Genomic DNA, 15,726 nt, shown 5'->3' on the forward strand with positions numbered 1-15,726 from the left:
CCACAAATAAACGTTCTTAGGTAATAATTATAATAATTAATTAATTATAATTAAAGAAATTACAATCATCCTACAACAATGGTTCTCAACCATTAATGTATATGAATCCGCTAAGGAACTCTGTAAAATTGCATATTTCCACCAAACCCTAAACTCAGATATTCTGATACTGTAGAAACGAGGGCCAAGAATCCAAACTTGCCACACACACTCCCAGTAAATCTGATGCAGATGGTCTGCGACCACCATCACAAAAAAAAAAAAGTACTGTCCACAGGACATGGAGTACACTTCAAATAAGATTAAGTTCTTTTCACCCCTTTTATTCATTTGCCTCATAGAATGTGGCAGTAAGGATCTATGTAGATTAATTTTATTCAAGAAGATTTTTACCCATCTTATTCTACTTAAGTATTTGTGGATATGGCTTAAAGCCATGTTTTAAAACATGCTTTAGTAACATGTTGCAATTTAATAGTGTTCCAGAATAAGCTTTTAAGACTAATGAACTGAGGCTGCACTTGCTTTGGAACCAAAAAGTGGTTAAATGATAGTTTTTCCATTAGATGTAATCAATAAGGAAAGTAAAATTAAGTTAGTAGTTATGAGACTTGAACGTGAGCCATCTGAACCTATCTATGTGACACTAGAGATCAATTTCAAAATGGTATTCAAGGATCAATTTCATAAAACTGACAAACTTCTGGAGGTTAACAAGGGTGAAGAAAAGAAATTCACAGCATCAGCAAGCCAATAACTCAGGCTAAAATGAATACAAGTTAAACTGAAAACCTTCCATTCTTAGTAAGGATTCATGTGTCATCCTCTCAAATGGTTATATTTAGACTTCACCCCATTATAAAAAAGATCCACCATTTTTCATTAATTTCCAATAAACAGCAGGCCAACTCCAGGTGACTATGAACAGATATGAACCTTGTAGCTAGTACTCAAAATTTGAATTCTCTTTTTAAAAATGGTAATCTGTAATTCATAAAAGAGGAAACACTGACACTGTGTCTGAACTTTTCTCAGAAATAGAGATGAATATGAGATCGATAGCAGAACTATGCAAAAACAGCTGGTTAAGATTAAAAGTGCAGTATCTGGCCGAAAAACAGAGAGAAGACAAACAGTCCCACACAAGTATCAGACCTCAACATTGTTAACAGTGTTAACCTTCAAGATTTAATGGTTCTCTAAATCTAATCCTAGAAAATGGAAAATAAATGTCCCTCCAACTAAGAAACAACCCTCTCCACTACTCTAAACCAGTTACAATCACTGTAACAATAGTACCTATTATTTTAAGTGTCTGCCCTTTTCTAGTACGTGACATATACTCACTCTCTCATATCAAGCTAGGTAACCAAAGAACTCTCTATTCCTCCTCCCTCACTCCTCTCAGCTAGCCATGAAACAGATGACTCCCTACAGAGGATTTGATCTGTTGTTATACCTGCAGAAGTCTTGGCAGAATTGCCAGATTCCCCAAGAACAACAAAAAAAAAAAAGGAAAAAACAAACAAGAAATAAGATAACATAGACTAACCATCACAGAATCCCTTCATGAACAGAAGCACAGGGATAGAAAATCCTCAGAGAGGCTGAAAAAAATATATTAAAGCACTTAACTAAACAACCATAGGTTATTAAACTTGGAAAATGTACCAGGGACTATGATAAATGGACAAAGATGAATATAAAACTGCCATTGCTCTCTAAGATCTAATTTTATTGAGCGGGTGGGGGGCATGGAGCAGAGGGAGTGAGAAGAGGTGACTGAGATGCACATAACCATTTACAATACAATAAATGAATACAGGTGGTGTAGGGAAAAAACATAAGTCTTGAAGTGAGACATGCCTGGGTTCCCCTCCCAACTCTACAACTTATTGCCTAAGTGACCTTAGCCAAGTTGCATAACCTCTTCTTGCCTCATTTACTTCATCTGTAAAAACGGGAAATATCATCTACCTTGTAAGGTTCTTGGAAGAATAAAATTAGATAAACTACGTAAATGCCATATACAGTCTCTAAGCTCACAGAATGTACTCAGTAACAGTTATTAATATAAGCATCAGACCAGAGAGATGTATAAAGCACTACAGGAATCCTCTTGAAGAAATAACAATCAGCTTGAGGAAGACAGGAAAGAATTCACGAGAGGAGACGAAATATGAACTGGGTAAAAAAAATAATCACAAGTGCGCTAGACAGAAGGTGAGGGGCAGGGAGAGGAGTTGAGATGTTCACTAAATATCTAACACCCCTAATTCAGTTTGAGAGAAGGGAGGTAAAAGGCTCAGTAAATTAGCATTTCTATTACAGGATACACCACTTTGTATTTGTTTCAATGGATCTGACCAACACAAGAATATAAGTTCACCAAAGGCAACAACTGTTACTCATTTTTGTACCCCAGCACTTAGCAGAGCACCTAATGCAAATTAGATACTCAACCTAAAAATATATTCTGTGGAAAATACAAGCAGGTCTTTTGCTATCTAAAGCCTAAAAGATATCTGACAGCAAAAAATTGCTCTAAGTCTGGAAATAAAACCATCTAACCAAATTAGGAACGATAACATCTCAGGTTAAGCCATGAAGAAACTTCTCTGGTTTATAAAAGTTCTTAGAGATAAAAATATATAATCAATGTATATGTATAACTGATTCACTTTGTTATAAAGCAGAAACTAACACACCATTGTAAAGCAATTATACCCCAATAAAGATGCTAAAAAAAATATATATATATATATATAATCAGTACAAAAACATAGCTAAGTGTACAAGCATAATGAAATGCTTTTTATGGTTTCTATTTTGCTAATGCAGTTACAGTTAATGGGAATTGCCATGACAAAATGATTGTTTTTATGAAAAGAACCTTCTTTATTACTAACCAATCAAATTTCATTTTTATTACTGATGTAGGAAAGTTCAAAACCATGATTCATTTATAGAGCGTACAAAAATAAGAAGTGTTCAAGAATAGAGTACAGGATCATTTACAAAGCAATAAAAAATTAAAATGTGCATTTCTCTTACTGGCAAGGCAGAAACTTCTACACATAAATGTCTGTGGCTGGATTTGCTGAATATTATAACTTCTGTCTTTGAACAAAAAATGAGAAGCCTGAATTTAATATCTCATCTTCATGTGATATCTTCAGCCCATCTGAAAACTGCTTATCAAGAAATATCAAAAATGTTTGAAAAATGTTAAGAAGTTTGATGTTTTCTTTCAATTTTCACTCATATATGAAAGGCTTGAGCTAACATTAATAACTCAGAAGTCTTCACAGGAGGGGCTTCCCTGGTGGCGCTTCCCTGGTGGCGCAGTGGTTGAGAGTCCACCTGCCGATGCAGGGGACACGGGTTCGTGCCCCGGTCGGGGAATATCCCACATGCTGCGTAGCGGCTGGGCCCGTGAGCCATGGGCGCTGAACCTGCGCGTCCGGAGCCTGTGCTCTGGAATGGGAGAGGCCACAACAGTGAGAGGCCTGCGTACCGCCAAAAAAAAAAAAAAAAAAAAAGTCTTCACAGAAGAAAGACTGACAAATTTTATGGGGCATACATCACCAAAATCTTTTAAGTTAAAAATGAAAAATCATGTAATTTCAGAGTACAGAATGTTAATGAAGCACACAAGAAAATCAAAACTCACATTATGCTTAATATGGACTATTATACGAGATCAAAAACAAGCTTTCCAAGTGATCTTAACAGCATACCAAAGTTTTCTAAAAGGAAATAAACATTGTCTTTAAGAATTTGGTTTTCAACCTGTTCATATGATAAAAGAAAATAGGTCACACTGCTGTCAATAAACTGTATTTTGCCTCTAATCTAAAGTATAACCTATTTTGTCTTTGTTTTGCTTCTCCATCTGCCCCTTCAATATCAACTTTACATGTGCCAAGGTGATAAGCACTACGGTATGAGTCTATTCATACAACTAACACAAATGAAAAAAGATTCTCTGAAATGTAATGGCCACTTCAATAACTTCTCAATAATTCCTCCGTGCCTCCCTCAATACTGGAGAATCCTCAGAATGTGGACTACAAATAACTAACAAAATATCTTTATTTTCAAGAGCAAAAGAATTGAACGCATTGTATTTTTTCAAATATCTGTTGCAATTATTAGATATTAGATATACAGATGTAAGAGCCTTGACTATCATTTTCTTCACTCTTAATAAATCTTGTGAGCAATAGCATCACTTCTATCTTACAAAGGACCTTTAACCCATAGTTTCCACTTTGGGCCTCTAAGACGCTTCTGAGATGCTTTCAAAGTCCAAATTTCCCACTATTCATGTGGAAGAAAGATGGGATAAAAAGCACTTTATTATTGATATAAAAACAAAATTTTTTAAACATGCCTATATTGATTATACTTACTTTCAAAATGCTTACATATCGGTGCCATGGAACCTATAAAGCTACTTTCCTAGATCATACCATAAATTAATGCAACTGCGAGAATGAAATTAATAATAAATTTAAATAATTAAGCACCTGCATGCCCACAATGAGATAAATGAAATATTCCAAGTCTTCTTTTTCATCCTTTACATAGTTAACAGAGCTTCTAAATAAAGAACAGAACAGATATTGTCCTGATTTCAAAAGATTAATAATCATAGTATGACGAAATTAACTAATATGCTTAAACTATATCAACACATTAGTGAAGTAATAAGATCATTCAGAAACAATGGTATAGAAATTAATAAAAATAAAGACACTTTGGATATTTTGCTGACCAAAATGGTAAAGGGATACCAGTACAAAGGTAACATCCTCAGAGGCACCTAGGGAACAAAAGCAGTAACAAACTACCACATACTGAACATACCATGTACTACCCTAGGTGATTAGAATACATTATAAAATATACTATCCCCTTTTCACAAATAAGGAAACTGTGGCCTAGAAAGCTCTGCCCAAGATCATAAAACAGAAAGCAGAACTGAGCTTAGAATTCAGTTGTCTCACTCCAGTGGCCTTGTTCCTAACCTTTATACTCTATTACCTAACAGAGTTTCAATTTCCTCATCCATAAAACAAGAAAAATGCCTAACATGATCAAATTGTTAATACTAGCAACTATGTATCAATATATCATCTAGCACAGTGGGTCAAAAATGGACGCTTAGGGGCTTCCCTGGTGGCGGCGCAGTGGTTGAGAGTCCGCCTGCCGATGCAGGGGGCACAGATTCGTGCCCCGGTCTAGGAGGATCCCACATGCCGCAGAGCGGCTGGGCCCGTGAGCCATGGCCGCTGGGCCTGCGCGTCCGGAGCCTGTGCTCCGCAACTGGAGAGGCCACAGCAGTGAGAGGCCTGCGTACCGCAGAAAAGGAAAAAAAAAAAGGACTCTTACTCTTATCATCAACCAGATACTTAGCAGCTAAGTTTTTAAGGCTAAAAACTTTTGGCAATGCTAACAAACAAATCACCACTGAAAAAGTCTCAGAGTATTTATACCTATGACCTATACTGAAGATCCAATTATATAATGAAGATAAATATGGCTGGAACTTATCAAAGGTATAATCTTGAAACAAATATCTTAGAATAATTTATTACAGGAGTAATTTTAATAAAAGTAACTGTTTACAGATGTTTTATATTATTGAAATAAATTATGTATTCTATTTATAGGTAATTTTAAAAGCTTTACCAAACTTATATCTTCACACAGGAAGACAGAAGCAAAGTCCAGTAAAAGAGAAAAACTGATAGGTAAATGAGCTAAAAATAATATTAATGAACACTTATTGAGTGCTTACTATGTCCCAGACACAATGCCAAGCATTTTCTATCCTTTGTCATCTATTCCTTAAATAATCTATAATTATCTTTACCACTTTGCAAATAAGAAACCTGAGGCTTAAAAAGGCAAGTAATTTGCCCAAGGTCACACATTTAGCAAGTAGCTGAATAAGAACCCAGGTCTGACTCTCACTTCCAAGTCCACAGGAAGAAAGCAAGGTGAAGGAAGTGATCAACACTGTAGGAGATTCCTGCAGTTTAGCGCTCAGCACCTCTCTAGCTTTTTGCGTGTATCTGGTGGCACTGTGGAGCCCTAAAAACTGGAGTCACTCCTGGTAAAGAGATGGGCAAGTGAGTCAGGCCTGTCCATCACAGTACTCTGTCCTTTCGGCTACAGTGACTACTCCAAATATGGTCATACAACCCAAATGGGAATACTCAATCCTTCCCCGGGATATGTGCCTACCCAACTATCTGAAAAAAATAATTTTTTTTAACCTGAAACTCAACTAATGTATTGGAAAATTTTGCCAGTTAAAAAAACAAGTTAAAATTTAAAATACATAGGCTATTACAAAAGATTTTGAAAACCACTCAATATCCAGGACTATTTTCATCCTCTTTTTAAAGTTCTTAATCTAGCATATCATTATCTAGAGATTCAAGCTATTAATTCAAAGTCATAAGTTACCATTTATTTCCATGTCACTGAGTTAAAAGAAAAATTCAAAATTCTCTCCCACTTTAATAAATTTATCCAAAGAAACTACTCAGATACACAAATATGTATTTGTAAGCACTGTTTACAAAGTCATATACACCTGTGATGGTTTTGAGGTGCATGAAACTGGCTAGACTGAACTACATCTGCCAGAATACCCTTTCTACTGTTTATTAGGGTGAGCTACAAGGGGCATCCTCCAGCAGGTGTTGGGAAGACAGAAGGGAGGCAACAGCCATTTTGTAGCAAACACCTCCCAGTTATTCAAATACTAATATAGGCGTTGCTGTGAAGGGATTTTGCTGATATAAAGTCCAGGATCAGCTGACCTTGTGTTAATCAAAAGGGAGATTATCCTGGGTGGGCCCAACTTACCAACAGAGGACCTAAGTCCTCCCTGAGCTCGGGCCCTGCAAGCAGCACCTGCGGCACGTGCTCCCTCCTCTTCCTGGACCCCCTTCAGGGCTGTCTGCCTTTGGACTTAGCATTTGCTTGGCCAACCCCACAACAACAGCATAAGTCAGTTCCACGTGCGTGCGTGCATGAGGTGTGTGTGTGTGTGTGTGTATACAGAGCTAGAAGTAGCGCTAGAGCTCCTACCACTTCTGCTTCTCAGGCCTAATTAATACAACACCCAAATACCCATCATAATAAGACTAGATAAGCTAATTACGATTTCTTCATTACCGTGAAATACTAATACAACCATTTAACAATGATGATATATATGTCAGTCCATTCACAGACACGGAAGGAGATCTCGATATGCTACATGACTAAACAGATTACAAAAAAGTAATCATATTATATATTATTTATGTTCATTTTTTTTATTTGTAGGGAGAGTAAATGAGGTAGCTTTGTTCACCAAAGTTTTAATGATGAGGATGAGATTTTAAATTTATGATTTTAGGTGATTTTTACTTTGTATTCTTTTGGATCGTTTTCATTTTCTACAGTAGTAATTTATCATTTTTATTATGAGAAAAAAAGAAAAAAAACAATAAACCTTTCTTATTACACAGGAAAAAAATGTCAGGTAGACTTACAGGCTAAAATGTGCTCGGAGTCTTAAAGGACAGACAGGAGTTATCCAAGCAAAGTGGACAGTTCAGGGAAAAGGCAACATTTGCCAAAAATGGACACTACTAAGAGTTTATTTAGCTACTAATAGTTTAGAAAGGCAAGAGTTCAAGGAAAGGGGTGATGAGAGATGAGGCTGGAGAGACAGATTTGGAATAACTCACGGAGGCTCTTGTATGCCTCACTCCAGTCTACTGACAGTGGGGAACCAATGAGGTGTTAAAACAAGAGGAGTTAAATCTGCATTTTAGGAAAATAAAAATAAAACAACACAAACAGACAAAAACCCACAGAGGCTTTGCAGTGTAGAGGCTGTACTAGAAAGAGAACAGGCTGAAAGCAGGAAAACCTATTCAGACACTACTACAGTAATCCAAGCAAGAAATAACAAAGCTGTAAACTAAGGTAATAATATAGCAGTGGAGATGGAGAGAATAGCTACTGAGTCATAATAAGTAGTAAGAACTGAGAGGACTTGGTGAGGGATACACTAGTGGTAAAGAGACAGAAGGTTCATTTAAATGGGGGAGTTCAGAGAAGGCTTTCAAAAAGATGTCCTTATGAATGAGGTTCTCAAGGAAGGCACTTCATGAATAGCACAGATAGATATAAGATGTCGTTAAATGTTTCCAAAAGAAATACCAGTTTGTTGGCCCACTGAAAGAAAGAATAATAAGCAAAGTGTTAAACACATTAAAAAAAGAGCTCTCAACTACAAAAACAGATTCACATTTACTTATTAAGTTATAACGGGACTATGTAGATATATATCCCTAATCTCTTGAGGTTGATCTCTTCCAAGAAAACCGTTATTACTGCCAGAAGCAGACTGCTGTGATTAGTTGTTAGATTTGAGTCACACTTACAAGTCAAATACAAGGTTTCATATAAATTATTGGTATAGCCACCCTTTTTTTGCTGTTGCCAAAATATAATCTTTCAAATTTTTTAAATTAGAACCATTTAAATTCAAAAGTAAAATATTCTCACTCCACCAACATCCTATCCTTATTACCCTGACATTACTAGTTAAAATTAGTTGAATATTCTTCTACATTTTTCTTTGCTTACATATACATGTTTATACAGGGTTCATTTATTTAACAACAGTGGGTTCATGCTATATACATATATACACATACACTATTCTATAACTTGTTTTTACTTAAGATAATCAGAGTTTTCAAGCCAATACATTTAACAGATATACCTCTTCATTTTTAGTATCTGTAATAATGTGGGCATGCCATAACTTAGGACATTTCTGGGTTTTTGCTATTACAAATAATACTACAATTATTACTGTTGTATATTTCTTTAAATACTGGTCCTTCTATTTCTATCAGATAAATCTCATTAAGAAGAATTTCTGGGTCAAGTAACAGCATTTAAATAAATATTGCTATGTTAAGTTCCCAAAAGGCAGTGATTTCTTACAGACTCACCAATACTTTGAGGGTCCAACTGAGTGGAAATTAGTGGAGAGCACCTTTTCATACCTTCACTGCTGATTTGCATTTCCCCTTTTGTGAACTGCCTGTTCCTGTCCTTTATCTTTGATTCTGTTGGACTGTCTTTTTCTTAATTTGTAGAAACTTATGTCTCTTATTGTACAAAGCTTTTTAAATTTATGTGCAATAAAATCCATAATTTTTTTCTTCCATGAACTCTGAATTCTGTGTCTTGCTTGGGCCTCCTACGCTATATCTCCTATATTTTTTCCTAATTATTTTATTACAATTTGGTTTTTGTTCTTATTTTACACTTAAATCTTTAATTCATCTGGAATTTATTCTAGCAATGTTATGACTTAGGAGTTGTCCCAACACCATTTATTGAATTATCCATCTATAAACGCCTCCTCCTAGAGTGACCACTCCAAAAAGCTAAGATGACAGACTGATAAAATTCCTAGAAATTCTTAAATTTCACTAATGGAAGCAAAGTTCCAAACTTATTAAAAGCTTACTAAAAGATATTCATCATTTTTTCTTTAAAAGAAATCACACATTAGGGAATACAGTATACTAATATCAGCATACATTAAAATGTTTTAACATAGCAGCAATCTAAATTAAATTAATGATCTAATTTTTTTAAACATAAATGGTATAAATAGAAATAATCGTTGTTTGAAATCTCAAGATTATTCATTGATTCAGGTCATGAATATTTACTGAGCACCAACTGACAGGTCCTCAAGATACTAGAGACAAGGACTTTCCTGGTGGTGCAGTGGTTAAGAATCCACCTGCCAATGCAGGGGACAGGGGCTCTAGCCCTGGTCCGGGAAGATGCCACATGCTGCGGAGCAACGAAGCCCGTGCGCCACAACTACTGAGCCTGCGCTCTAGAGCCCACGAGCCACAACTACTGAGCCCACGTACCACAACTACTGAAGCTCACATGCCTAGAGCCCGTGCTCTGCAACAAGAGAAGCCACTGCAATGAGAAGCCTGCGCACCGCTACAAAGAGTAGGCCCTGCTCACCGCAACTAGAGAGAAGCCCTCACGCAGCAATGAAGACCCAAGGGAGCCAAAAATAAATAAACAAATTTTAAAAAGAAAAAAGGATACTAGAGACAAAGTAAGTATTATCCCAGCTTTCATGAAGCTTGCAATCTAGTGGGAGCTTCCCTCTCCTTTAGAAAACAGTCTTTAAGTGAAAAAAGGAAAAAAAGAAGTGTATGTTCACACAAATGCAATGAAAAACATTTTGGCAAATTCTGTAACACATTCAGTACTTTCCATTTCAAAAATACTACCTTATTGTAAATGTACCTATTTATCCTCGTGACTGAATATTTACCATACTCACCGTGAGAATACTGCTAGGCTGTTTAAGATTAACTCCATTTAAAGATTAACTATGACCCATCAACCTACACCTACAATAGTCTCCTCACTTTCTCAACAATATGTAATTTCTTTCACTACAGTAAATAAGAACCTCGATAACAGAAATGCATTATAAATCTATTTACATCAGTCATGTTCAGTCCGTCAAGTCAAAGGTGTTTCAAAAAATTCATGTAGACTTAAAAATGTGTCAATGAATCCTAGAGACGTAGCAAATGATAATACTGTGCTGCTCGGAGAGGAAACTTCGGTGGCCACTCAAATGACAATGGCGACTCACTAGTGACAATCACGTTAAACTTCAGGTCCCACACCGAGGTTGCCCCCATACTTAATCACTGAAGCCTTCGGAAGCCCTGCCCCTGTGGCCACGCCCCTACCTTAATTCCAACCCACGGCGTTCTCCACGCACCCCAACACGTCCAGACCCAGTGGGCAGCTGGACAAAGCAGTGCCCAGGAAAGACAGATGGAACTCCCAGTCCTACCGGGTGACCTTGGCCAAATTTCTCCCCCTCCGTTTTCTCATCTATGAGATGCGGCTGGTAGTCAGTGCCCACCTCCATCCCCAGGCCTGGGTTCAGCGTCTAATGCTGCAAGGCTGGAGGAAACCTGCAGTCCTAAAGCCCACAGTGCTCCCCACGACTGCCCCACGCCGGTCCCCGCCTCCGTCCGGGTCCGCGGCCACGCACGCTACCTGCAATCTGCGAGACGAAGGCTTCTGCCACTAGAGACATGTCGGCTGGGCGGCCCTGCGCCCGCGGTTCCTACTCCCCGGGAACCTCAGCGAACTCCTGCGCACCCCGGCGATTCCTGGCACCTAACAGACCTGGCACCGGCTGAGGATCGGACTAGCAAAGCCCACCCCCGCGGCGGCCGTGCCTGCTCCTGCGGCTAAGACCCTAAGGTTACCTCCAGGCCAGGCCAGGAACTTCCGGCGCAGCTGACAGCGGCGAGCAAGCACTTCCGTCGGCCCCGCCTCTGACTCCTCCCGGCGGTGCTGTTCCGGGCTCAAGGCCGCTGGGGGCCGCCGGTGGGCGGGGGGAGGGGAGGGAGAGGGGAGAAGGGTGTTTGATTCCCGACTCCAGCCTACCCGGAAGGCGGGGGTACCCCAGAGGTTTTCAGTTTCCTTTCTAAGCGAGGATTTTGTAAGCAAGTAACTTTTTTTTAAAGTCGTTTCAAACAACAAGCATTTGCTTGCTCTTAATTGTATAGGTTGGTGATTTTTTTTTAATTCTATTTTTTATATAAGTTTTAAAGGTTAAACTCTACAGTTATTACGAAATATTGGCTATATTCCCCGTGTTGTATTGATACAGTACATCCCTGTAGCTAATCTTACACCCCGTAGTTTGTACCTCCCACTCCGCCACCCCTGTATTGCCTCTACCCCCCGCCACTGGTAACCATTAATTTGTTCTCTATATCCGTGAGTCTGTTTCCTTTTTGTTATATTCACAAATACAATATTTGTTGTATTTTTTAGATTCCACAAATAAGGGATATCATCAAGACAAGTAACAGTTTTAAGTGTCCACTGGATACTAGGCACTTAAAAAATATGTACAGTATTCTATTTCATGTCATCCTCTAGATGACCAATAAGATGATGTTATTGCCATTTTACAGATAAAGAAACAGGCTTAGGGATTTTAAACTGCCTGCGCAGGGAGTCCACTCAAGCCCAGATTCAAACCCACATTAATTTCCTCTGTTCAACTATACTGTTAGGTTGATTAGTCCATGGACAGACGTTAGTGTCTATTTCTTTATTCAAACATGCTTGCCAGAGAGAAGGCGGCTTGAGCAGCACCTAAGCTAAAAGTTTGCCCTTCATCTCTGTACACCTGAAATGAAGCTCATCTTGGAGAATAAAATACTCTAGTCACACACTTCAGTTCATCCCTTTCAGGGGTAAGAGGGGCAGGAAGTGGAGACACCTAAATCCTATAGGTGACTTTTTACCCCTTAACCTAATAACTTTTTAAATTATACATAAACAATTCAAGAAAACTCAGACTATATTACAGATTTAGAGGAATGAAATATTACAAGTGAAACAGACTTCAGAGATCATCTGGAGGGCCAAAGCCCCTCTTTCACTGATGATAAACAGGTTCAGAGTGATGAGGTGACTCATTTTAAATCACACAGTAATTGGAAATCCAAGCCATAGCAATTAGGCAAGAAAAGGAAATAATAGAAATTCAGTTTGGAAATGAAGAAGAAAAACTGTCACTATTTGCAGATGCTATGATATTAAATGTAGAAAACCCTAAAGGCCACCAAAAACACTTTAAACTAATAAATGAATTCAGTGAAGTTTCAGGATACAAAATAAATACATAGAAATCTGTTGTTTCCATACAGTAACAACAAAATGTCATAAAGAAAAATTAAGAAAACAATCCCATTTACAATTCCATCAGAAATAATAAAATAGGGACTTCCCTGGTGGCGCTACCTTACACCATACACCAAAATTAACTCAAAATGGATTAAAGACTTGAATATAAGACCTAAAACCATAAATCTCCTAGAAGAAAACATGGGCAGTAAGCAACTTGACATCGATCTTGGTGATGATTTTTTTGGATTTGATACCAAAAGCAAAGGCAACAAAAGTGAAAATAGGCCTTCCCTGGTGGCGCAGTGGTTGAGAGTCCGCCTGCTGATGCAGGGGACACGGGTTCGTGCCCCGGTCCGGGAAGATCCCACATGCCGCGAAGCGGCTGGGCCCATGAGCCATGGCCGCTGAGCCTGCGCGTCCGGAGCCTGTGCTCCGCGACGGGAGAGGCCACAACAGTGAGAGGCCTCCGTACCGCAGAAAGAAAAAAAAAAGTGAAAATAAACAAGTGAGACTACATCAAACTAAGAAGCTCTGCACAGCAAAGGAAACAATCAACAAAATGAAAAGGCAACCTACTGAATGGGATAAAATATTTGCAAATCATATAGCTGTTAAGGGGTTAATATCTATAATACATAAAGAACTCATACAACTCAGTATTTTTTAAAATATTATTTTAAAATGGGCAGAGGGAATTCCCTGGCTGTCCAGTATTTAGGGCTCTGTGCTTTCACTGCTCAGGGCCCGGGCTCAATCCCTGGTCAGGGAACTAAGATCCCACAAGCTGTGCAGTGCAGCCAAAATAAAGTAAAATAGAAATGGTCAGACAACTTGAAAAACTTCTTTTTTCCAAAGAAGACATACAGATGGCCAACATGAAAAGATGTTCAACATCACAAATCATCAGGGAAATGCAATTCGAAATCACAATGAGATACACCTCACACCTGTTGGAACAGCTATCATCAAAAAGTCAAGAAATAACACTGTTGGTGAGGATTTGAAGAAAAGGGAAGCTTGTGCACTGTAGATGAGAATGTAAGTTGGTGTAGCCACTATGGAAAACAGTATAAAGTTTCCTCAAAATAATTAAAAATAGAACTACCATACAAACCAACAATTCCAATCCTGAGTGTTCATTTGAAGAAAGCAAAACGCTAACTCGAAAAGATATATGCACCCCCATGTTCACAGCATTATTTACAATAGCCAAGATTTGGAAGCAACCTAAGTGTCCATCAACAGATGAATGGATAAAGAAGATGTGGTATTCGTTTATACATGCAATGGGGTATTATTCAGCCATACAAAATAATGAAATCTTGCCATTTGCAACAACATGGATGGACCTTGAGGGCATTATGCTAACTGAAATAAGTCAGAGAAAGACAAATAACATATGATCTCATTTATAAGTGAAATCTAAAAAAAAGAAAGAAAGAAAAGTAAAGAAAAAAAGTTTATAGATACAGAGAACAGATTGGTGGTTGCCAGAGGCGGGGTGTAAGTATTGGGTGAAATGGCTGAAGGGAGTCAAAAGGTACAAACTTCCAGTTATAAAATAAGTCAAGGAGATATAATGTACGTCATGCTGACCATAGCTAACAATAATGTATTGCATATTTTAAAATTGCTAAATCTTAAAAGTTCACATCACAAGAAAAAATAGAATAAATATTAAAAGTTCTCATCACAAGAAAAAACTTCTGTAACTATGTATAGTGACAGACTGTTAACTAGACTTATTGTGGTGATCATTTTGCAACTGTACATACAAACATGGAATCATTTAGCTGTACATCTGAAACTCATATAATGTTGTATGTCAATCATACCTCAATAAAAAAAGAATCACACAGTACATTTAAAAGTCAGATAGCTTACTAAGTTTCTGCAAAGAAACCTGATGTTCCAAAAATTATTGCCCATGACATTAAGAAAGCAATGTCTCCTTTCTTTATGCTTCCATAGGTCTCTAAAACTGTGTGACAGTTTATTGTTCATATTTCTGCCTCCTTAACTAGTGCAGTAGTTTCATAACAGACAACCACAAACTGAGTGGCTAAAAACAGTAGAAATTTATTCTCTCAAAAATGCGGAAGCTAGAAGTCTGAAACCAAGGTGTCAACAGAGCCATGCTTTCTCTCCAAGCTGCAGGGAAGAATTCTTAGGGAATTCCTCTTTGTAGCTTTCGGAGGTTGCCAGCAATTGGTCCTTGGCCTTCTTTGGCTTATAGACACATCACTCAAACCTCTGCCTCCGTCATCACACGGTGTTCTCCCTCTGTGACTATGTGGGCACATTTCCCTCTTCTTATAAGGCACCAGTCATTGGCTTAGGGCCCACCCTAATCCAGTATGACCTCATCTTAAACTGGTTTCATCTGCAAAGACCCTATTTACAACTAAGGTCACATTCACAGGTACCAGGGTTTAGAAATGTGTACATATCTTATTGGGGGTGGGGGGTAGGGAACGCAGTTCTACCCACTGTACTAGATAATAAATTTTTAAGGATAAGGCATCAATATTTGTATCACCCTCTACAACTAGGAAACTTGTTAAACTAAATTTAAATTTACCAAAATCTCACGGAGACATAAACATAGTAGTGTTTAAGAAGCAGCATCGAGCTTCCCTGGTGGCGCAGTGGTTGAGAGTCTGCCTGCTGATGCAGGGGACACGGGTTCGTGCCCCGGTCTGGGAAGATCCCACATGCTGCGGAGCGGCTGGGCCCGTGAGCCATGGCCGCTGAGCCTGCGCGTATGGAGCCTGTGCTCCGCAACGGGAAAGGCCGCAACAGTGAGAGGCCTGCGTACCGGAAAAAAAAAAAAAAAGCAGCATCTTCTCTCTGGCTGAGATTAAGAGTTGCCAAGAGGCAGAGATAATAGGTTTTTCCTTGTGCTGAAGGACTTAATACTGATAG

The 15,726-nt window shown here is 38.3% G+C and overlaps 1 protein-coding gene across 6 annotated transcripts in view; it reads right to left on the reverse strand.

Annotated features, from left to right (window-relative positions):
- MTX2 (metaxin 2) overlaps positions 1 to 11,412 on the reverse strand; it is a 60,102-nt gene extending 48,690 nt beyond the window's left edge. For 2 of the 6 annotated variants that reach the window (XM_089916631.1, XM_089916630.1), the window contains exon 1: positions 11,149 to 11,343. In XM_089916631.1, coding sequence (XP_089772757.1) covers positions 11,149 to 11,188 — 40 coding nt within the window. In that variant the 5' untranslated portion in view covers positions 11,189 to 11,343. The other 4 variants (XM_089916634.1, XM_089916633.1, XM_089916629.1 and 1 more) reach the window with 4 other exon arrangements.
- Positions 11,413 to 15,726: the final 4,314 nt, after the last annotated feature.

Source organism: Delphinapterus leucas, chromosome 8, assembly GCF_059928025.1.
Source record: "Delphinapterus leucas isolate spDelLeu-1000000601 "Yukka" chromosome 8, BTC_Dleu_Yukka2, whole genome shotgun sequence".
Lineage (NCBI taxonomy): Eukaryota > Metazoa > Chordata > Mammalia > Artiodactyla > Monodontidae > Delphinapterus > Delphinapterus leucas.